The sequence below is a fragment of the Hippopotamus amphibius genome, chromosome 1, assembly GCF_030028045.1.
Source record: "Hippopotamus amphibius kiboko isolate mHipAmp2 chromosome 1, mHipAmp2.hap2, whole genome shotgun sequence".
Classification (NCBI taxonomy): Eukaryota; Metazoa; Chordata; class Mammalia; order Artiodactyla; family Hippopotamidae; genus Hippopotamus; species Hippopotamus amphibius.
Genome location: NC_080186.1, coordinates 152,491,553 through 152,515,321, shown reverse-complemented (window position 1 = coordinate 152,515,321; position 23,769 = coordinate 152,491,553). Strand labels below are relative to the sequence as shown.

General features: G+C 40.1%; 1 protein-coding gene across 1 annotated transcript; it reads left to right on the top strand.

The window, feature by feature from the left end:
• The first annotated feature begins 277 nt into the window (after positions 1 to 277).
• On the top strand, positions 278 to 21,976 carry SLC26A2 (solute carrier family 26 member 2). The gene is made up of 4 exons (XM_057731188.1): positions 278 to 406; positions 11,131 to 11,310; positions 13,020 to 13,716; positions 15,240 to 21,976. Exons 3-4 carry the CDS (start codon positions 13,045 to 13,047, stop codon positions 16,758 to 16,760), a joined length of 2,193 nt encoding a protein of 730 aa, XP_057587171.1. The 5' UTR covers positions 278 to 406; positions 11,131 to 11,310; positions 13,020 to 13,044; the 3' UTR covers positions 16,761 to 21,976.
• Positions 21,977 to 23,769: the final 1,793 nt, after the last annotated feature.

The window sequence follows — 23,769 nt, the reverse complement described above, 5'->3', positions numbered from 1 at the left end:
CTCCCTAAGAACCAGGGACGCGTGGCTCCTTCTATACAGGGCAGCCAATCGCGAGGAGGAAAGCGGCCAGGGGGCGGCACCCTCGCCGGTCCTGGTCGCGTCATTGGCTGACAGGCGCGTCGCTCTGCCGCAGCGCCACGTGACTGCGCATGCTGCGCTCTGGCTCCAGAGTCGCCTTCCGCACCTCCCGGCCGGCGCTTGCTCGCCGCTCCCCTGGTTCCCGCCCGGCCGGGCCCCGCCTCCTCCAGGGGCCGGGCGATGGGCGGGCAAGGGGACTGGCGCGTTAAAGGGAGGCGGGCGAAGGAGTGGGCTGCCTCCGCCCGCGCCGCGCCGTCCCACTCGGTCCCGCCACGGCGGAGGATGCGCCTTGGAGCCGGGTCGCACTTGGGCGGCCCAGACTCGCGAGGTGAGAAGAGGGGAGGGACTCGAGACGGGTGGGGAGAGAGCGGTGCCGGCCTGTGGGCGGCCAGCGCGCCCCTCGTGGGGTCGTCCTCGCCTGTGACCCGGGTGTGGTGGGAGGAAGCCCGCAGCAACGGTCGCCGCAGGACCGGGGCCGTCGTGGCTGGGCGGTGAGAGGTGGGCGTGCATCGGGGTCATTTCCTGGGTCGGCAGGGGCCGAGGCAGGGCCAGCGTCGAAGCCCCACTCCCCCATCCTGGTGATCGCGACCCAGCTCCTGCGGCCGAGGGCTGCCCACCCTCCACCCCACGCTTCGCGGCGGGCGCCCCGCACCTCGCAGGTAACGGTGCGGCTCTTCTGCTCGAGTCCTCGTTGTGCCGTCGTGAACTCAGACATCTGCGAGCAGGACCGAGGAGAAAAGAACGGCCACCGGCGCCTTAGGCAGATGGGGAAACTGAGTCTTGGGCAGGAGAGAGGACTTGATTATGTATTTTTTTGGTATAAGTTTATTTGTTTATGTATTGGCTGCCTTGCGTCTTCGTTACTGCGCGTAGGTTCTCTCTAGTTGCAGCCAGCGGGGGGCTACTCTTCATTGTGATGCGTGGGTTTCTCAGTGCAGTGGCTTCTCTTGTTGCGAAACGCCTGCTCTAGGTCCTCGGGCTTCAGTAGTTGTGGCACACGGGCTCAATAGTTGTGGCTCGTGGGTTCTGTAGCACAGGCTCAGTAGTTGTGGCGCACGGGGCTTAGTTGCTCCACATGTGGGATCTTCCCAGACCAGGGATCCACCCAGTGCCCCTTGCGTTGGCAGGTGGATTCTTAACCACTGCGCCACCAGGGAGTTCCTGATTATCTTGGTTTTTAAAACCACACACCTGTTCGAGTACAAATCAGGACCTGTACTTCTTTGAGACTCATAGACTTAAGTTGAAATTCTTTCGCTGGGTAGATGGAGACACTGAAAGGACACAGAGAGGTACAGAGCCTTGGAAAGTTACACAGCAAGTCATTTGCAGAGTTAGGACTTGTACCCAGCTCTACCAAACTCATAGACTATTAGGCCGGGCCCCTTCCTTGCGCAGATTGGGGACTACAGTGAGTTAGAAGCATTCAACACAAAAACCTTTTTTCCTCCTTGTCCCTAGGGTTCTTTATGTGAAATCTGAAACTAAATGCTATATCCAATATTGCGTTAAGCAGAAGTTCTTGTCTTTGAAAGTTGAGTCAATAGGAGATGGAGAGCCAAAGCGGTGGCAAGAAATAAGCTCCCCCTTTTTTTTCCCTCAGTAATCTCAAGGGTTGGAGACTAGTAGCTGTCATTTACTGAGCAAATGCTATGTGCCAGGTGCTGTGCTAGGTGCTTCACTTGGGTTAGTTTTAAAACAACACTCAAGTTGGGTAATGTTATCCCCATTTTACAGGTGAGAAATTAACGCCGAGTAAAATGAAGTTTTTCACTCAGCGCCATACAGCTGTTGAACAGTGTAGCTGGGATCTGAATAGAGATCTGACTCCAGAACATACCTAGCGATTCTCCAGATAGGCCCTCAGCCCACTGGCTCAGAGTCACCCAGGATGCAGTCTTGGATCTCATCGCTGGATTTGTCTGAGAATCTGCATTGTAACAGCTTTTCATGTTTGATATCATTGTATTATAATTTGCTGCCTCCTGGAGGAAGGTCTAGAGATGACAAGGATGTGAGGAGGTCTGGATGGGATTCACTAGGGGTCATTTTGAGCATCAATATCACTTTTAATGAGTATAAGCCCCCAGGTAGATGCTTGCCAGACTCTTAATTTCTTGACACAAACTTGGTTATGGTGTATGGGGTGGAAGGGGAGGAGTAACTCCTTTTTCTTTACCACATACCTCTTAAACTATTATTCGTCCATTTGCTTAACAAATATTTGTTAAGCACTTATTAGGTGCTATACATGTTTCAAGGTACTGTGTTACTTATTAAAATTAATAATAGACTCAGAAATGAGTTGAGCACTTGGCCACAAAATTACTGCCTTGAACTAGCTCCTGAGGCCTCTTAGCAAGGAATCAAATTTGGGGGCCATGCGGTATTTTAGAAAAGAGCTAAGCTTGGAAATTAGAAGATGAGGATTGAGAATCTGGTCCTACCAGTTGAGCAAGTGACTAAACTGTGATATTTCTCATACTGAAGAATAGGAATTCATACTCTGATTCCCAGGTTAACTGAGGAGGCAAGTGGGAGATGTAGGTGAAATCTTTTTAGAAATTTTATTTAAAATTTTTTTAATTTTCTTTTTTATTTTTTTTTGGTCTTTTTATTTAGATGAAATCTTTTTGAGAGCAGTGAATTACTATGAAAGAACTATTTAATTATTTTACCGTGGTTTTACATTAAGCTGTTTTCGTCTTGGGTATTTTATTATTTTGTCTTATATTGGGCTTTATATGAGAAACAACATATCATAGTGCTTATACTACTGATATAAGCCTTGTGGTGGTTCTTCTTTTTGCATCACAGACATAAATGGGCATTGTTAATCATTTGCGATAACTGGAAAATAAGGAATTGTTTTTGGTCTTCATTACATTTAGTTGAAACTTCACTGTCTGTTCATTTCCATAAACATAGCAAATGTGAGGCATTGTGTTAGGTTCTGGGTCATGTCTGCCCTGAAATGATACTCTTGTTTGAGAGACATGTAAACTTGAGTACTAAATAGCTATATGTCATATGTTGGGGAAGCATAGCCCTAAGAAATTTCAGCCCCCTTCTCCTATTTCAGGTGGGGCTTTTGAAATGGGGCTTAGAAGATTAAAAAAAGGACCAAGATAGATGGAGATAGGAGGGAAAGGCATCCCAGACTGAAGGAGCAACATGAGCAAGGGTCCCAAAGGGTAAAGGATGCTTAGTTTCATGGACCGGTGATTGGAACACTGGTGCATGAAAAGAAGCAAGAGAAGGGCAGTTGTAGGCTTATTCACAGAGAGAAGGCTATACTAAAGTTATTCAATTATATTCAGTAGGAGGTGGAGAGCCACTGCAGATTTTTGAAGTGTGTATCCAAATGGTTTGATGTCATATTGCTAATGAGTGCTTCTTTTGAAGAAGAGGCAATGTGGGAAGGTGGTTAAAAACATTGGTTCAATTCAGTGTTTAAGGCTGAAGTATGTCTGCAACTTTCAAATAGTTGAGGGGAAAAAAAAAACCCAAACAAACCAACTGGTGTGTATGAAGGGTGCAAAAGTAGTGCAGATGTAGCAAAACATTAACAATTGGTGTATTGTTAAATGGGTAAATAATGGTGTTCCATGTATCATTATTTGAACTTTTTTGAATATTTGGAAAGTTTCAAAATGAGCAGACCAGAGATGGGGGTAGGTTTGAATCAGACAGATCTTGAGTCTCGTCCTGGTTCTAGTGCTTATAAGCCGTGTGAGTTCTGGAAAATTATTTCCAGACTACACAGTCCACACTTATTCCAGACTAGTTTAACTGGGATTTTCCACTTAGGAGGGGAGATTTTCTTGGTAGATGACTTGTTCACATTAATATTAGGTTAATGTTGAGACTTCTCAAGTTTTCCACAAACTTTAGATGGAGATTGTTTTATATAATAGCAGTTTATATCCCCTTCTCTGTCTTCTTTTGGATTATTTAGTATTTTCTGTGATTCCATTTTATCTGCATTGTTTATTAGCCATAACTCTTTGTTATTAATGGGATTGTATCTTTAACTATCACAGTTTGCCTTCAAGTGATATTATACCATTTCATGTATAGTGTAAGAACCTTGCAATACTATGCTTTCTCTCCTGGTTTTGTGTATGTTAAAATATGTATAACATAACATTGGCCATTTTAACCATTTTAAATGTACAATTCAGTAGCATTAAGTACATTCTCAATGTTGTATAACCATCACTATTACCTATTTTCAAAACTTGAAACAGAAACTCTGTAACCATTAAGCAGTAACTCTCCATTCCCCCCAGTCCCTGGTAATCTCTAATCTATTTTCAGTTTCTATAAATTTGCCTATTCTAGATACTTAATATAAGTGTAATTATATAATATTTGTCCTTGTGAGTCTGGCTTCTTTCACTCATCCATATTGTAGATGAAGAGTATCAGAACTTCATTTCTTTTATTTTTATATTTAAAAAGAAATATTTATTTATTTGGCTGCGCCGGGTCTTTAGTTGCAGCGCACGGGATCTTTTTATTTGCGGCATGCAGGATCTTTAGTTGCGGCCCATGGGCTCTTAGTTGTGTCACGTGGGATCTAGTTCCCTGACCAGGGATTGAACCTGGGCCCCCTGTATTAGGAGCGTGGAGTCTTAACCGCTGGACCACCAGGGAAGTCCCTGAACTTCATTTCTTTTAAATGGCTAAATAATATTTCATTGTGCGGCTTAGACCATGATTTTTTTTTCTCCATTCATCTGTTGATGGATATTTGGGTTGTTTCCACTTTTTTTTTTGTTTGTTTCCACTTTTTGACTGTTGTGAATGATACTGTTATGAATGTCTGTGTGCAAGTATTTGTTTGATCCCGTTTTCAGTTCTTTGGGGATATACCTAGGAGTGTAATTGCTGGGTCATAGAGTAATGCTGTTTACCTATTTGAGGAACCACGAAACTGTTTTCTACAGTGTTTGTACCATTTTACATTCCCAATGCAATGTATCAATTATCTTTCAAAGAAATAAAAATCAGATTTTAAAAGTCAGAGTTAATTCTTTTTGAAAAAATTTTTTTTTGTTAAAATAGCTTTTAAAAATAAAAACCAATCTATCCATCAACAGAATATTTATTAAGTGCCTCCTGGGTGCCCAGTTCTATACAGGGTATTGTGAGCATTTACAAAAAGCATAAAGTATCTCCTTGAGTAATTTTTAATCTGGCAATACAAAGCATATATTCAACAGACATTTAGTGAACATCTAAACAATGGGAATTCAGAGAAAAATGAGATACTGTTTATGTGCTGATTACCTATATACTCTTCCCTGCTCCATTTATTTTTTTTGATTTTGGCTTTTCTCCTATACTTGACACCCCCATTTCTAATTGCGTACTGGAAATTCTCATTTAGACTTCTAGAAACCTCAAAGCTATGAAATATGCCAGACTGTTTGTTGCCTCCTGTCTCTCCATTTCCTCCTCCATATTCCCTTGCACTATCCTTTTGTGTGGTCCACCTCAGAATTCACCTAGATGTGTCCATCTCCTCTAAGCACCATCTCTTGTGTAGTTGCACCACTGAAATGTCACGCCTCCATTCCTGCCCTGTCTTGGAGTTTATGCCTTCGTTAGCCATAGCTTACAGAATGAAGTCCAGGCTGACAAGGGATTACATGAGAAACTGATCTTTCACTCCAATCTTACCTCCTGCAATTTCACCCCAGGAATCTGGCAATCTAGGTGACTTTTTCCTGGGTCTTGGATTTTCCTGGGACCCTTCACTTGCCTGAGTTTCCTTTCTTTTCTTACTTACTTTGCAACTTCCACACATTGGCCTATAGCCTATTCTCTACTCTCAGAGTATGCCAAACTTCTGTTATGGCACTTAGAATGTTATAGTTTGTCTGTGTATAAATCTGTTTTAACCCACTAATTGTGGGTAGAAACTGGGTTTCTTATTCATTTTCGTAAGAATTTACTGATCTCCTACTATGTGCTAAGCATTGTTCTTGGTACTGGGGATACAATATATATGAGAAAGGCTATAAATAGTAGTTTTGAAGAAGTATAAATACATGATATAATTTCAGAAGTCTCTGTAAGAGTGCTGTGAAGAAAGTAAAGCCAGATAAGGGTTTAGGGAATGATGGCGTGGCAGTATTATTTTATTTGGAATGGTCAAGGAAGGCCATTGTACGGAGCTGAGGCATGAAGGGTGAGAAAAGGCCTGCAGAGATCTGAGGGTGTGATTGTTCCAGGCAGAGAACTTGAGCAAGTGCAAGGACCCTACGAAGGGAATCAACTTGGCATGTTCCAGGAACAGCAAGAAGGCCAGTAGGAAATGAGGGTGGAGAGGTGGACAGGGTTCAGATATTATAAGCTGTTGGAGTGGCCCAGGTGAGATCAGATAGTGGAGGGCAGTGAGAAGTGATTGGATTCCAGATACTTTGGGCAGTGGGGAGAGTATGGATATATAATTCAAGGTAGAGCAGACAGGGCTTATTGGTGGACTATGTGTGGGAGTAGGGGGGTGAGTAAGGAAAAGAAAGATTGACCCTAAAGTTTGTAGTGTAGTGTCTGATGCATTGTGCCTAGCACAGTGGTTAGCTTACAGTCTCTAGGAGCTCACATAGAAAGGTAACCAGTCTATCCTTGGAAGGCTTGTTGGCACTTGTGAACATTTGCACAGAAAGCAGGGGTTGCAGGCCCACAGAACAAAGATGGGTCTGAGTTTTCATCTGGGGGTGAGGGGTGGGGGCAGTCCTCTCACAGTATTAACTTCTTAGTCTAGGTCAAAGGCCGGGAACAGTGGCTTAGGCTCCAGCCATCCTGGTTGCAGGCACCTGTGAATGGGATGGAGATGGATACAGAAGCCTTTTCTCATCCTTAGCTTCCCGGGCCTTACCATGCTGTTATCTTCCCTGAACTTGTCTGACAACAGTGAGTTGGAGAATCAGATGTGACTGTGTTAATGGAGACTCTGTCTTGGTTACCTGTTTATGGTTTAGTTTTCTTTTTCCTCTAAAATAATCTTAAACTAATTTTTATTCATAAAGGGCAGAAAAGTAAAGTATTAATTACTTGGTTGAAAAGAATTGAATAACATAACAGACCAGAAGATATAATAAGATAAAAGATAATTATTGTCAAATGAGTGATACAGTAAGTGATTTTCTTCAAAGCCCTCAGGGCCTACTCACTGTCTGCAGGTGAAAGTCTACCTTTCTTAACCTGGCATACGAAGCACTCCAGAATCTCCCCTAGGTGACTTTGCCACTTTCTCTCCCGTTGATCTCCCATCTGCAGCTGATGCTTTAAACGTATCATACTAATTTCTCATTCTTTCCTTCCAACCCCAGAACTATTGCTATTTGTGTTTTCTTCTCCCTTATCCATTTTTCAAGTCCTCCCTCATTCTTTCATCTCCAGTCCAGACTTCAGAGCCCAGGTGAGATGTGTTGTTTCCCTTGAAGCCTTTCTAAACTGTTCTATCTCTTGCAGATTTCTTCCCTGCTTAGATGCTCTGATCATTGTAGTTGGCAGCTTCCGTTTTATTTAGCAGTGAGTTGTGGCATACATATACAGTTAGAGCAAAGCATGAATATGGAACCTTTATGTTTCAGAGGCAGACTTTACCAATCTCTGAAGACTATTGCCTTCTGAAAAGGCATTTCTATTTCACAAATTGCAGAACTTCCCTGGCGGCGCAGTGGTTAAGACTCCATGCTCCCAATGTGAGGGGGCCCGGGTTCGATGCTGCAACTAGGAATTTGAATGCCACAACTAAGGAGCTCGTGAGCTGCACCTAAGGAGCTTGCCTGTTGCAACTAAGACCCGATGCAACCAAATAAATAAATATTTAAAAAATTTTTCACAAATTGCAGAACTGTTTTATATGCACTGTTGGTTAAAATTATATGCTGTAATTACTTACCAAAAGCAGACATTGTTTCTCTTATAACTGCAAAATTTCTAAAAGAAGTTGGCAGACTACTATCCGGCTTACGTAGAAGGGATGTCCCTCTCTTTTAGTCCAGTGCTTAGATTCTTAGCAATTCACACGGGAAACAGTACCAGTGCTGCTGTTTAGTCACCAGCATAAGACAGCTAAGTAGTCACAACTGTACATGCCTAATTAAAGAAGAAAGTACAGAAATGTTTTTCCTTTTTGTGTTGCCTGAACTGCCATTATGCTTTAATATATGAATATGCAAATGTATTTTTCGAATGTTTTGTTGGTTTTTTCCTCAGTTCCCACAAGGTAATGTGGAAGATTCAAGTGTTTTCCTCTTGAACCTTTCTTTTCCTCCCTCTCAATTATCAGTGTTGATAAAGGGAGAAACTATCCTAGATGATGCAGGAGAATCCTATTTTATTGAATTTCATGGAATATATAGATGTATTCCAACTTTCTTAAAATGGGAGTCTGGCTATATACTATATTTCAAGGATAAACACTGTAACTTCATTTTTCATGAAGTAATTGGTGAATACTATGATTGAAAGTAGTAACAGGCTTGGGAGAATGAGAGAATTTTTGTGAAAAAGGGATACTTGAAGAATTTGTTCCAAAGTAGATATTTCCACCTGAAAATAAATATTGCTTTGCATACTACTTTTCTGTATCTCAGTTGTTTGTTTAGCAAATATTTTTATTCCTATTTTTGAAAGCATATACTTGGACACTTTGGGGGATACAAAGATGAACCAGAATAGAGCCTGCTCTCAAGGAGCTTAATTTGTATGGAAGTCATACCTACAATTTAGTTTAAGATAATTATTTATTTATTTATTTATTTATTTATTGGCAGATTGGGTCTTTATTGCTGCACTCTGGCTTTCTCTAGGTGAGCAGGGGCTACTCTTTGTCACGGTGTGCAGGCTTCTCATTGTGGCAGCTTCTCTTGTTACGGAGCACAGGATTTAGGCACGTGGGCTTCAGCAGTTGTGGCACATGGGCTCAATAGTTGCAGCTCGCAGGTTCTAGAGCACAGGCTCAGTAGTTGTGGCACACGGACTTAGTTGCTCCACAGCACGTGGGATCTTCTTGGACCAGGGTTCAAACCCGCATCCCCTGCATTGGCAGGTAGATTTTTAACCACCGTGCCACTAGGGAAGTCCCTAAGATAATTTTTTACATAGTTTTATATTGTTTGGGGTTTTAAAAATAGGCTTGAAAGGGGCAGAAAGTAGTTTTGAGGAGAATTTTAGGGGATGAGTAGGATCAGTAAAAGACTATAGATAGTTTTTGGATTCAGACTGATGGCTAAAATCAGTTCCACTTCTAGGACTGTTTGTGAGTGAATAGGTTTTTGAGAACTGGAGATGGAAAAGGACCATGGCCATGAGTGTAGATAATGGAGAGTTGGGTACAAGTTTGTAGATGTCAGTGCTGGATCATTTTGGGTAGCAGGTAGGTGAAACTGGGATATGTAGGGGAGCTGAATTTCAAAGTATTTAGAGGTACCTAAAGTCAGAGAAAACTCATTAGATAGGTGATAGGAATAGTAAAAATGCTCAAAAAAAGAGCTATTCTTGGAGTCTTAAAATCTGGGTTTTATTATCTGGCTCAGTCACTTAAAAGCTAAATGAATTACTAAATTGGGCAAGTCATTTCACTTTATTATAATTTATCTACATGTTTATATTTAAAGTGGGTTTCTTATAGACAGCATATAGTTGGGTCTTATTTTTTAAATCTTATCTGGCAATGTGTTTAATTGGCATCTTTAGACTATTCACATTTAATGTGATTTTTTTAATATGTTTGGATTAAATTCTACCATCCTGCTAGCTGTTTTCAGTGTGTTGTATCTGTTTTGGGTCTCATTTTTCTTTTGGACTAATTGAGAATTTTTTATGATTCTATTTTATCTCCACAATTACCTTATAATTTATATCTTAAAAAAGATTTAGTGGTTACCCTTGAGTTTACAATATATATCTTTAATCAGAGGCTACTTTCAAATACTATTGGATTGTACTACTTCATATATAGTATAAGATATTATAGTTCTTAATTCCCCCTACCATTCTTTGTGCTCTTGTTTTATGCATTTTATTTTGCATGTGCTATAAAAATGCATTTCTATATTTGCTTTAGACAGTTATTTTTTAGAGCAATTAAAGATTTTTCATGAAAAAATAAATTTTATTTTCATTTGTTCCATTTCTTAGACTTTATTTCTTTGTTGTGTATTGTATAGACCTGAGTTTTTGTCCAGGTGTGTGTGTGTGTGTGTGTGTGTGTAGTAGTGTTGGTCTACTGGCAATAAATTCTTTTAGTGTTTGAGAAAGTTTTTATTTCTTCTTCATCCTTCAAAAAAATATTTTCTCTGGGGATAAAACTCTGGGTTGGCAGTTATATTTCTGTGATAAAGGTATCACTCCATCTTCTGGCTTGTATGGTGTCCAACAAGAAGTCTGCTGTAATTCATATCTTTGTTCCTGTGTGTGTAGTGTGGTTTGTTTTTTATTTTTCCCCCTTTGGCTGTCTTCAGAATTTTATCTTTGTCTTTTGTTTTCAGCAGTTTGAATATGATATGTGTAGGTGTTTGGTTTGGTTTGGTTTGGTATTTGTCCTTGGTATCCTCAGAAATATTTGGATCTATAGTTTAGCATCTTTCATTAATTTTGGAAAATTCTTGGCTATTATGTCTTCAAATATTCCCTCTACCCATTGTCTTTTCCTTTTGGGATTCTGATTATGTATCAATTAGATTGTTTAATACATCCCACAGCTCTTGGATGTTGTCTTAAATTATTGCTTTTTTTTTTTTTTTTAATTCTGTTTTTCTCTTTGTGTTTTAGTTCAGATAATTTCAATCAACCTATCCTCAATTTCATTGATTCTCTCTTTGGCTGTGTCAGGTCTGATGGTCTTGTCAGAGGCATTATTTAACTCTGTTACTGTGTTTTTCACTTTTAGTATTTCATTTCAGTTCTTTCTTACAGTTTCTATCACTCTGTTATACTTTCTAGTATTAATTTTTATCTTTTTCCTTTCCAGCTAGCTGCCATATAGGGCAAAATTTGAATTTTGTTAGTTTTTTCTTATGCCTCTTTTAGGTTTGGAAAAGCCTTTTGACCCAGAAATCACTAAGAACTATTCCAAAATAGAAGGACATAAGGAATGCACTCAAACTAGCTTGGCCTGAAAGTAGGAAATGAGAAGAGAGTTATCGACTGGTTGTGCTGAGGAATGAAGAGCTGCTGTGTATATTCACCAATCTGACTGACTTGCTCAGGGTAAGTGTTCTTTTCTTCCTTAGCTATTTAACAAGACCATCAGTGTAACTATTATTTTCCTCTTGTTCAGTGGGATGACCAGCTATAGCCCTTTTATCCTAAACAAAATTAATGTGGGTTACTTTTACAAATATTGTGTTCTTGAGTGGGTCATGGGTCCTGGATTATGGCATCTTGGCAATGTTAGGCTTATAGAACCTCACAAGGGCCTATCTTTCTGTCAGTTCTGAGACAGGAAACTCCCTGAGTCCTTTATCTAATATATTTTCTCTCTTATGGGCCACAGCCATAAATTCGTTTATTCATTTCTTATTTCCTTCCTTCAAACATTTCATAAGCCTGCTCTCTCAGAGTTACTGTGCACTGTTGATGATTACTAGATGAACAAGATGTTGTTTCCTCCAGGAGCTGGAGAGGCTCTTCCTTAACTAGTACAAGAGTGTGGTTAGTACTGAAATGGAGGTGTGGAGTGCTATGGGACACAGATTCATTTGGGCTGGGGTCAGTGCTTTGAAGAAGAGATAGCATTTTTAACTGGGATTTGAAAATGATTGGGATCTTAATAGGCAGAGGGTTGGATGTCCATTCTAAGGTCAGCAAACAGGTAACACAAAGACACTGATGTGTGAAGTATTTGGCAGTTTACACTCTTCTTCTGAAGGTCTGTTTCTTTTTCGTTCTCTTTTACTCTTATTATAAGAATTATTTTTTGTTGTCCCTCTTCTCTTTTTGCTTATGTTTACCTTCTTTGTTTCCCTGTAGTTCTTAGTGGTAGGTCTTATGGCATTCATTCTGTAGTTTAGGACCCAGAGATGCAGGATCACCTGGCTCCCCTCCAAGTTGAAGTGTTGGGCAACATTACTCCTCCATTCAGCTTATGTTTCAGAGGGTGTACTTAGAATAGTTAAAGAGAATCTTTCTTTGCGTGAATATAGATCCTGCTCACAGGGCACATGTGACTCCATACTAGAACAAAGTAGAATAGACCAAAATCTTTTAGAGCATGTATCAGACCCTTGCCCCATCAGCCCACCCCATGCTGTTCATGTTTGTTTCCTTCAGTGATCTCTTATCAACTTCTCTCTTTTCCTTCCTGCCAAACTAGAGCATGTTGTTCAAAGACCCAAATGCTTTCTGCCCTCGTTTGTTTGTTTCATTTCCCAAAACGTTTATCTTTACTCTGTCACTCACATTTTCTTTATGTTTATTTTCAACAACTAGTATGTTATCTTAAAAGGGACTCACCCCTTAAAAAAAAAAAAAAAAGACCATCTTCCTTGTTTCAGGGACTTTTGTAGGTAAGGTAGGTGTTAAGGTTTGAGATCAGATCCTCTTTTGGAGTATTGCTGGGAGTGAAAAACCTGAAAATACGACAGTTAGTAGCATACAGAAAGGAGGAGACAGGCTACCCTGATACCGTTTCTGGAGGAAAAAACTGCAGGGGGAGCCAATGGAGAAGAATCCTTGGTAGTTTATATTTTTGGGAAGTCCTGTACTCAGTAAATTCTTTGCTTTAACTTCGTTGTTTATGATCTGATTCTTTTTCCTGGACAAAGACAAATAAGACTCAGCTAAGGACAGTGAATATAAGATACCTACCCCCAAAACTGAACTTCTCTTAACTCTCGTGAATGACAGGTAGGAATGTTAAAATGTGTGAGCACTGAGAATGACTTAATCAGTTAACCCTGGTATTTTCTCTGGGATAGGAGGCTGAAACATCTACCTCCAGAAATGTCTTTGAAAAACAAAGAGCAAGATGACCAATACAGTCCTCCGTCTGGGATCCATCTGGAGCATGAAGAGGGATCACATGATGACTTCCAGCAATTCGAGACCAGTGGCAAATGCAGACCTTACTCTAGGATCCATTTGGAGCCTCAAGAGAAACTGGAAACTAACTTCAAGCAGTTTGTCATCAAAAAACTAAAGAAGAGTTGCCAGTGCAGTTCAACCAAAGTCAAAAATATCATTTTTGGTTTCCTTCCTGTTTTGCAGTGGCTCCCAAAATATAATCTGAAGAAAAACATTTTGGGAGATGTGATGTCTGGCTTGATTGTGGGCATCTTATTGGTGCCCCAATCCATTGCTTATTCTCTCTTGGCTGGCCAAGAACCTATCTATGGTCTGTACACATCTTTTTTTGCCAGCCTCATTTATTTCCTATTGGGTACCTCCCGTCATATCTCTGTGGGCATTTTTGGAATACTGTGCCTTATGATTGGTGAAGTAGTTGACCGAGAACTATATAAAGCTGGCTATGACACTGCCCATGGTGCTCCTTCTTTAGGAATGGTTTCAAATGGGAGCACATTATTAAGCCAGGCATCAGGCAAGATCTGTGACAAAAGTTGCTATGCAATCATAGTTGGCAGCACTGTAACCTTTATGGCTGGAGTTTATCAGGTAAGAAACAATGGAGGAAGTGGTTGTTTCTGGCAAAAGAAATCACTATACATGAAATCTCAGATCTGTAAGGGATGCTGGCGATGATAATAATTAAAGCCATCACTTATAAATGCTCAGGATATAGAGGAGGGAGAGCCAAAATTTAAACCCTGGTTTGACTCTACAAATAAGATAAGGCTGCTTCTATCTTCTTAACCCTAGGCTGCCTCTTAACCAGTGAATGTCAGTCAGAATTTAGAATTTTAGTCAGAAATTCAGCTGGAATTTAATTATTTGGTTGTAAAAACTTAGACCAGAAAGGAACCTCAGACTACCTAGTACAACTTCTTAATTTTATATGTCGAGAGCTATCAGATTTGCTTGAAGGTATGTCTGGTTGGTTATTGACAGAGTCAGCACTAACGGGCAAGAGGATGACAGAATGGGGGTTGGGAGAGGAAGAGTGCAAGAGTTTTTCAAACTATAGATGACTTCCCCCCTTCTTTTAGAATTGCTGCTCTAGTGAGTGACTCTTACCAAAGGTGGCAGTTTTCTTGGACTGTTGGGGAGGGAACAGGTTGGGGACCACTATTTCATACTATCAGCCAAGAGAAGGATTAGAAATGAAATTCTTCTTGGGTCTCCCATAGAATCCGCTAATCTGCCATTATCATCATGCCTCTGCCTTTCGACATTCAGGAGTCAGTGCCAGTGTTAAACCTCTTCTCTGTTGCAGACCTTTGGAACCAATATAGGAAGGGGAAGAGTAGCTCACTCTGCTAGGTGCTTGGATAGGAGGAGATGGAGAAGGGCTGGCATGCAGAAGAGTTGTGCTCCTCAGAGTTCATTTTTGCATTTTTGTTAGTGTGCCTCACCAAGAACGAGGAAGGGTGCAATAGAATTCTGAGGAATTATTGGGAAGAGGAAAAAGAAATAATTAAAATGTTATATCTTTGAGGATGTAAAATTAACATGGGAGGCAGTATGGTATATACGCATATGTACATTGGATGAAAATAGTTTCTCAGTTATAAGTTGGATTAAAGAGAGTTCTATAATAATTTTTAAAGTGTGATTCTATTTTGATGTGAATCTAGTTTTTTGTTTTATCAGTTAAAACTTTACTTTTCGGTAATGATATATAATTTAAAGAAAAATACATGTTTTTTAAATTAGAATTTTTCCAAGTTGCATTGTTATGATTTGTTGTGGATCCTTGAGAAATTTTTTCTTTTTCAAAGTGATCTGAATCTTATTCAAGTTTAAGAAATATTGTGCAAGAAGGTAGGAATCCCAAGTTCTTGTCTGAGCTAGTCAGTAACACTGTGACCTTGGGCAAGTTGCTTAGCCCTCTGAGTGTCAGTAAAATGAGCCCTCTCTTTGTAAAATGAGAGGATTGATAAATGATTGTGTTTTTTTCTGAGCTCTGACATTCTGTGGTGCTCTGCTGGTATGTCTCCACACAAAGAAGTGCCAGGGGAATACAGGATTTCAAAGCTCCTTTCCATTTATATTTAACACTTGTATATCCTTCCTTCCAGGTAGCCATGGGCTTCTTTCAAGTGGGCTTTGTTTCAGTCTACCTCTCAGATGCCCTGCTGAGCGGATTTGTCACTGGTGCCTCCTTCACTATTCTTACATCTCAGGCCAAGTATCTCCTTGGACTCAGCCTTCCTCGGAGTAGTGGCGTGGGATCCCTCATCACTACTTGGATACATATCTTCAGAAACATCCATAAGACCAATATCTGTGATCTCATCACCAGCCTTTTGTGCCTTTTGGTTCTTTTGCCAACCAAAGAACTCAATGAGCGCTTCAAGTCCAAGCTTAAAGCACCGATTCCTACTGAGCTCTTTGTTGTTGTGGCAGCCACTTTAGCCTCTCATTTTGGAAAACTAAATGAGAAATACAATACGAGCATTGCTGGACATATTCCCACTGGGTTTATACCACCCAAAGCACCGGACTGGAACTTAATTCCTAATGTGGCTGTAGATGCAATAGCTATTTCTATCATTGGGTTCGCGATTACTGTATCACTTTCTGAGATGTTTGCCAAGAAACATGGCTACACAGTCAAAGCTAATCAGGAAATGTATGCCATTGGCTTTTGCAACATCATCCCTTCCTTCTTCCACTGCTTTACTACTAGCGCAGCTCTTGCAAAGACATTGGTTAAAGAATCCACAGGCTGTCAAAGTCAGCTTTCTGGGGTGGTGACAGCTCTGGTTCTTTTGTTGGTCCTCTTGGTAATAGCTCCTTTATTCTTTTCCCTTCAGAAAAGTGTCCTTGGTGTGATCACTATTGTAAATCTCCGGGGAGCCCTATGTAAATTTAAGGATCTGCCAGAGATGTGGAGGGTTAGCAGAATGGATACAGTTATCTGGTTTGTTACTATGCTGTCCTCTGCACTGATAAGTACTGAAATAGGCCTGCTTGTTGGGGTTTGTTTTTCTATGTTTTGTGTCATCCTCCGCACTCAGAAGCCAAAGACTTCATTGCTTGGCCTGGTGGAAGAATCTGAAATCTTTGAATCTATGTCTGCCTACAAGAACCTTCAGGCTAAGTCAGGCATCAGGATTTTCCGCTTTGTAGCCCCTCTCTACTACATAAACAAAGAATATTTTAAATCTGCCTTATACAAAAAAACTCTCAACCCTGTCTCAGTAAAGGGAGCTCAGAAGAAGGCAGCAAAGAAAAGGATCAAAAAGGAAATAGCAACTCTCAGTGGAATCCAGGATGAAGTTTCAGTGCAACTTTCCCATAATCTCTTAGAGTTCCATACCATAGTGATTGACTGTAGTGCAATACAGTTTTTAGATACAGCGGGGATCCAGACACTGAAAGAAATTCGCAGAGATTATGAAGCCATTGGCATCCAGGTTCTGCTGGCTCAGTGCAATCCCTCTGTGAGGGATTCCCTGGCCCGGGGAGAGTATTGCAAAAAGGAAGAAGAAAACCTTCTCTTTTATAGTGTATATGAAGCAATGACTTTTGCAAAAGACTTTCAGAATCAGAAAGATATGTGTGTTCCCAATGGTCTGAGTTTTTCCAGTGATTGAGAAAGTAGGTAAAAGGAAGAATACTGTCTAGCCAATAGGTTAGAATTTCAAGTGTGCAGTATTTTATATTGTGGAACTGGAAATTGTTGCACACTAGAAATTTTAACCTTTTGGTAGAGAGAATTCTTCCTTTGAAGCTGATGGCCTTTGTAGATACACAAATGCAACAGAGCTTTTAGTTAGGCAGAACCAAAAAGAAGAAAATGTTATGGTTTTAAGCTTTCTTGCAAATATAAGATATTCTTGGAATTAAATATCTATTGAATTGAACTGTAAAGAAGCCCCAGAACTTAATTACCATCCTGTTTTAGGAGATATGCATCTGGGCTCTTCCTTCTCCAGGAGGTAAAGGAGTAAAGCTGGCATTTACATAAGAAGTGCTGGAGCCTGTTTGCATGGTTCTTTGAAGAGGGAGTAGAAAGGAAGTAGGGAAAGAATGTTGTGTCTGCTCTCCTAGCAGCAGGTCAAGAGGCTTCTGGAGTGCAGGGTAGTAACTAGACAAGCTTGTTCTCACTTGTAATTCTGTATTCCCTGTCTTTGCCCCCCAGATGGCAGTCGGATCTCTGGCTTTTAATAGGAAAGCACCATTCCTCTCAGGCAGTCTTATCAGGAGTCTGATGGCTGAGCAAGTTTGTCAGATCCTGCCAGCCAGACCCATATTATACAGAACACTCTTGGTGATACATTTGATGTTCTGAGTCAGCCTTTTTGTTTAGTGTTAGTAGGTAAGGAAAGAGCTCTTCATAATCAACCAGTATAATGAGAATCCTCCCTGTCCCTTCTGTGATCCCTGTCTGTCCCTGTTTCTGGGTGTTTCTCTGCCATTAAGCTCTGTTTTAACTTTCGGTCATTTAGTGTGTTTCCCATGAAATCTTTCCTAAGCTCCTATATTTGATTATCAGTAAGTGACAAGTTGGCCAGATAAAAAAGGCAAAATGCTGACTCAGCAATTTTATGTAGCCTTTTAAATGAGCTTGAAGCAAACTGTTCAGGACAGATTACAAAAAGGAATGATTGACAGCTTCCCTTAAGACTTCGTTTATTTAGCAGTGAATTTTTTTTCCTTCCCATCGTATTTTAGCAAGGGTCAGCTGAGAATTGACAATATTTCTTATATTCGAGAAGCTGCTGTTCATCTTTACTCTGGAAGAAAAATTTATTATAACCAATGGAAAAGAATGCCCAGAAGTGATAGAGTGCTCCCAAAGAACATCAATAATTAATTTGTAGATGTTTTAGTGAAAACAAAGCTAATGCTTACTGCTGTGCACCCTATTGATGTACAGTAAATATTGATGACAGTGACAGCTTTTAACTCTTTAGGCCACCTAAAACTATTATGTAAGAGAATTTCAAAGCATCACAGTCGTACAGCCCAAGTTCTGTGGGTGTATTATTTATGATAGCTGGTCACAGATTGTGGCACAGGAATATTTCCTTTTGAAAAGCAAGTATGTCCAACATTGAAAGCTTATAGTTCTGTATCTGTACCTTTAAGGGCGAGGGAAAAAAACAGGTTTTCCAAAATTAGGACTAGGAGACTAGTTTATGTGAGATTGAAACATTTAGCACACCATTTTAAAGAAACAAGATAAAAATTGCAAAAGTGCAAAATCATTTTTAACCCACTTCTACATTCTCAACAGTTTAAATATTTACAAGAAGCGAACCGTATGTGTAGGGCAGCTATTGGAGTGGGAGACTCTTAAACATCTTTCTTGTTGGCTCCATAAACTGCAAGTGTTGCTTTTCTTTTAGTAGAGCACTGCCCATCAGTTTACATGAAAAATGCCTTTCAGTTATTAAAACAAAGCAGTTTCTCAGGAGCTAGGTTTCTTTGAGGTGTTTGACATCATGATTAAATGTAATAGTGTCCTGAGTTTTGACATCCTTTTGGAACTTAAGTCTAGAATTTCAGAGATGTTAACTGCTGTTTGTGTCTTTTGCTTATTGTTTGTAGCCAATATTTGCTCTTTCTCACCAGTCTTATGAATAGTAGTAGTAAAATCAAAGTGTCTTAGTTATCATTTGTTTTCAGCCCCTCTTGTACCTCCCCTGAGCCAGGTTTGAATCCAGATCATCATAGATATCTAATGCCTTGTGACAGAGTGATGAGTACATGTTCAAGAAGACTATAATTTAGCAAACCCTACCACAGCCAAAAAAAAAAAAAAAAAAGTCAGTTCACAGAATTTGGAAAATCTCTTAAAAGAACAAAGTAACAGGGTTTGCCCTTTACCGGCCATTTCTGTCCATAACGCGGATATAAGCAATTCTGGAACTTTATGTAATTAGCAGATTCTTGATTTGTGTTCTGGTTTGTTCTTCTCCCACCTACCCAAACAAATAAGAGAATCTGCTTTTGAAAGCCATTTGTAAAAATATTTAAGTTATCACTAGAATTTAAATTTTACCTTCTCTACTTGGTTTGGTCTGCCTGTACTTACATGTTAAGGTTTTTTCATTGCTGGTGTTTAAATGAATCAAACCTGAAACCAAAGCCTAATTCAATTCTAAAACTAATGTTTTTCATTTGCTTTCTTGCTCAAGGGTTTGTACTTTAGTTCATTAGGTGATATTTTATACACTTTATTGATACAAAAATATCTTGCTTACTCTAAACTTTAAAGTCTAAATGAAGCATATTTGCATTGCTTATTGATGAGTGTACAAAATTCTGAATATCTTAAAATGGTCATTTAATTGAAATATGTGTATACTCTTGATGGTTAAAATTCATACATCCAGAGGGGTGGAGTGGGCCAGTGCACTGAAAGACTAATGGTAACGTTCGAGAGAGAGATGAAAGGAATAGACCATTGAAAAGGTTATCTCTGACCAAACAAGGGAGAAAAGAGAGGGACTCAGTTGAATAGGCTCCCATCCCTGGTTAGCCGTACGCAGCAGTAGGGAGACCAGGATTAAGAGCTGCACCTCAGTTTGAGAGCAAGCTTAGAACTGGGTTCTGCTTATAGAAGGGGAGGGAACAGATTCACCAAAGCTGAAAGAGCTGGTAGCCAATGTTGGGGCCAAAGCCCAGGCTGACCTACTCCAGAGCACTAGGCTGAGTGACTGTAGCCTCTGATGGTAGTAAAATCGACAGATGTCTAGTTGACTTTTTTTAAAGAAGAAGCAAAGGAAAACAATTCGGAGAGTCTGACTTAGCTTTTAAACATTAGTAGACACTGAAGCCAAAATTCGTTGGTAAATTTACAGCATGGTAAATGGTGATCTTTAAACTGCGTCAGGGTGTTAGATGAGTTCATTAGACTATTCTAATGCTAATGACCACATTTTAACAAGAACAGTAATTCTCTGCAGGAGTATTCTCTTAGTAAATGGTCATTTAAGATCACGTAGTCTGGGTGTTAGCCCTGATGTTCATATAAAAGTGAGAGGTGTTTGTAGTGAAATTCTTGGGAACTTAAATTTAGCCTAGAAGTCATAATGATCAATTCAAGCTCTGTGATCCTTATTAATGTTCTTAATGAATTGTTTTCCTCTATGTGTTGCAATAGATGAGCTATAACATCAATGTAGCTAATACCTCAAGTACTTCCTGAGGACCTCTGCAGGAGTGTAGGGCCCTGGGCCAGGTGCTGGGACTACAATACTAAATCCAGTAGGTGGGCTATTTGCTAACTCTTCTAGTAACACTTGGAGGTGCTTTATGGAGGGGCTAAGCTGAGCCTGGACTGAGGTCTAAGCGGGAGGCAGGCAGCTGAGGCAAACAAGGATGCCCCTCGTCTATTCAAGGAGTGATTGCACAGTGACGAGGTAAGAATCCGATCGATAGGATTTAGACTTTGCTTACTTGTTCTGTTCTTTAGTGTTTCTCTCTTTTTTTCCTTTTACTGTTTTATCTGTTCTAGTGATACCTTATTTGAAACTGGGCTTTAAGAACTGCAAAAAGGAAGAAATTGGATCTAGAAAGATTTTAGGCTCTGAACTAATTTGGCCTTTTTTTTTTTTTTTTGGGTATAAGGATTTTAGATCATCATGCATGGACTCATTCGAGTGCTGACAACCAGAGTGAAAATTATTATGCACTAGGCCAAAATAATATACCAGCTAGTTTGTTTTCCTAGCCTATTATTAAAGTAAGATACTATTGAAATACTATAAACTATACAATTTTAGGTTTTTTTTTTTTTTTTTGAATGTTAGTAACTTTAGAAATGAAGAAATTAGGTGTAGGAGTAGGGGAAGCTTATTTTTATAAGGTAATTTTTATTCTGACAAGTACTATTTTTTAAAAAAGTGTTTTACACCTGAAATTTTAAACTAAACATGTTAAGTAAGCATTATACCAAATAGTGGATTTTTTTGGTGTGTATTTTTTCTCCTAGTGATATAAAATAGGAGATATTGAACTATGAAAACTGGAATAATGAAGGACACCAAATGCCTTTATTGGCGCTATCATGTTTGTAAATCTACACTGGAATCTTGTATAACCTTTCTTGGATTTGAGTTATGGCTCTGAAATTGGCCAAATAATTATAATCTTATTAAAAATACCAATGACAGAATTTCTAACTGAAGGTGTTTTACTTGGCAAACAGACAAGCAGCCTTAGCCAGAAAGGATTTTTAACTGCAGTTTTAAGAAACTTATTTTAGGGAGGTTCTCTTCCCACGCCCCATTCCCCATCCCTAAAATAATAAGTTACTTAGGGTGAAATTGCTCTTGCCTTTTCAAATCAGTTGGGAAGTTACTGTTTAAGTTCTGATGTTGCCATGATTTCTCAAAGATTAATGTGAACAAACTAGTCTGTATAATATGCTACCTTTTTTGGTCTCCTTTGCAATTTTGTATACAAATCAAGACAGTATCAGGGTGAGAGGTGAATGAGAAATTCTCAGGCTTGTCTGTGCACTAAAAAGTATACTGCCTTTTTTTCCAGTTTATTCAAGGCTAATGACTTTTGGGAATATGTTTTATACCATGTATGTCTTTTTAAATTAAAGCAAGTGCCTTGATGGTATTCCACAGAAATCATGCTTAACCCTCTATGGGATGAGGATGAACTATTGATAGATTACAGCCTATTGTAGGAGAGGGAGGGGGAATTGGTTAATAGCAGATCTTTTTCTTCTGGGATCTATTTGTGATGTTTATTATATAAGATCCTGTATGTGTTGACATCTAGAGGTGTCATTTCATTTGTCTGCTAATAAATTGTTATGCTAATAAAATATTACTGTGTATAAATTATTCAAGTGCAAGGTGGGAGGGTTTCTAACTAAGAAACACATTGAGGTCACCAGTGAGCTTTAAAATACCATCTCTTTACATTTGGAGGGTGATTCAGTCATTCATTTTCCCCATCAGACTAACATATCTGTCCTTACAGAAAGTCTTAAAGAATAAAGAAACCAGTTCTTTTCTTTTTGCTTTGGGGTCCTGAGTGAGTCGGTTAACCTTTTGGGGACTCATTTTCTCCATCAGTGAAAAGGGAAAGAGGACTAGATTGCTCAAAGACCCAGTTCTTATGTTGCGTGACTCCTATTCCAAACCATGTTGAAATCGGAAAACCCAAATCTGGCTTATTACTTTTTAAAGTTTATTTATTTACTTATTTTTATTTATTGGCTACGTTGGGTCTTTGTTGCTGTGTGCAGGCTTTCTGTAGTTGCGGAGAACGGGGGTTACTCTGTTGCAGTGCGCGGGCTTCTCATTGTGGTGGCTTCTCATTGCAGAGCAGGGGCTCTAGGCATGCGGGCTTCAGTGGTTGCGGAGTGTGGGCTCAATAGTTGTGGCTCATGGGCTGTAGAGTGCAGGCCCAGTAGTTTTGGCACATGGGCTTACTTGCTCCTTGGATGTGGGATCTTCCCTGATCAGGGATTGAACCCACATCCCTTACACTGGCAGGCAGATTCTTGAGCACTGTGCTACCAGGGAAGCCCTGGCTTATGTTTTACTATTGTCCTAATATTGAATTTTGAGACACATTTTTCCCATCAGTATGTTGAGGCTAACACCTTATAGCAACTAAGTGAGAGAAGTGGAAGTGCATTTCCTAACTGGAGCACACCACTTTGTCAGGACTAATCTGCACACACCTCCTCTTCCCCATCCCGCCCCCCCCCCGCCCCCCCATACCTGTGGAGAGTCTTTGGAATGTCCTGCCTCTTCTGACTCTCAACTCTGTAGAAGTGGGAGTGTGTATGTAGGGTTAAGGACAGTTTTCAGTCTTCCTTTTGCAGTATTTTGGTAACCGTGAGCATTCTGCCCCTAAGCTCATACCCCGCAGAGTGAGGAAGTGTGCACCCATTCTATCTGCGTGCAGCAGCTGGGATCCAGAAACCCCTGAAGTGCCTCACACACTCATTCTCAAACGTCTCCTTTAACCAACTTGGAGGACTCTGCTATCCCATCCGCCCTTTCAGTGCTTGTGTCCTTGGCCTTGTCTCTCCTCATATAGCACTACTGCTTAAGGTTTTAATTTTCAGATCCAGTTGTGACTGATGAAAGTATGGCTTTTCTTGGAGAAACATCCACATGTGCTTGTGTATACATAATGCATGATTATAAAAAAAGGCTGGTTCATGGACCCCCATATCATAAACACCTTGCATTGTAAGCTCTCTCCAGATGACTGCATCCACATTTATGGCTTCAACTACCTTATGCATGCTAATGGCAGCCAAACGTGATTTCCAGCCTGACCTTTCTAGAATACCAACCAGGATATCTGTCTGTATATAACTCTCCACAGCTGTTATTGGACAGTTCAACCTGGATGCTCAGGGGCATCTCATAAGCAACATAACCCCAAACTCCTGTTTAACCTCTCTTGATTTTGGCATGAGCTAGCTACTCAAGGCAGAATCCTGGGAAATTCTAGAATATTCCTCTTCAGCTCACACCAGATCCATCTACCTGGCAAGAGTCTTTCAAATCCAACATCTCTTTCTTGCCCTCAATGTGTATCATTTCTGTTCAGGATGATGCTATAGCCTAACTAGTTCACCTGTATCTCTACAGCTCAGCCTCTACACTAGTT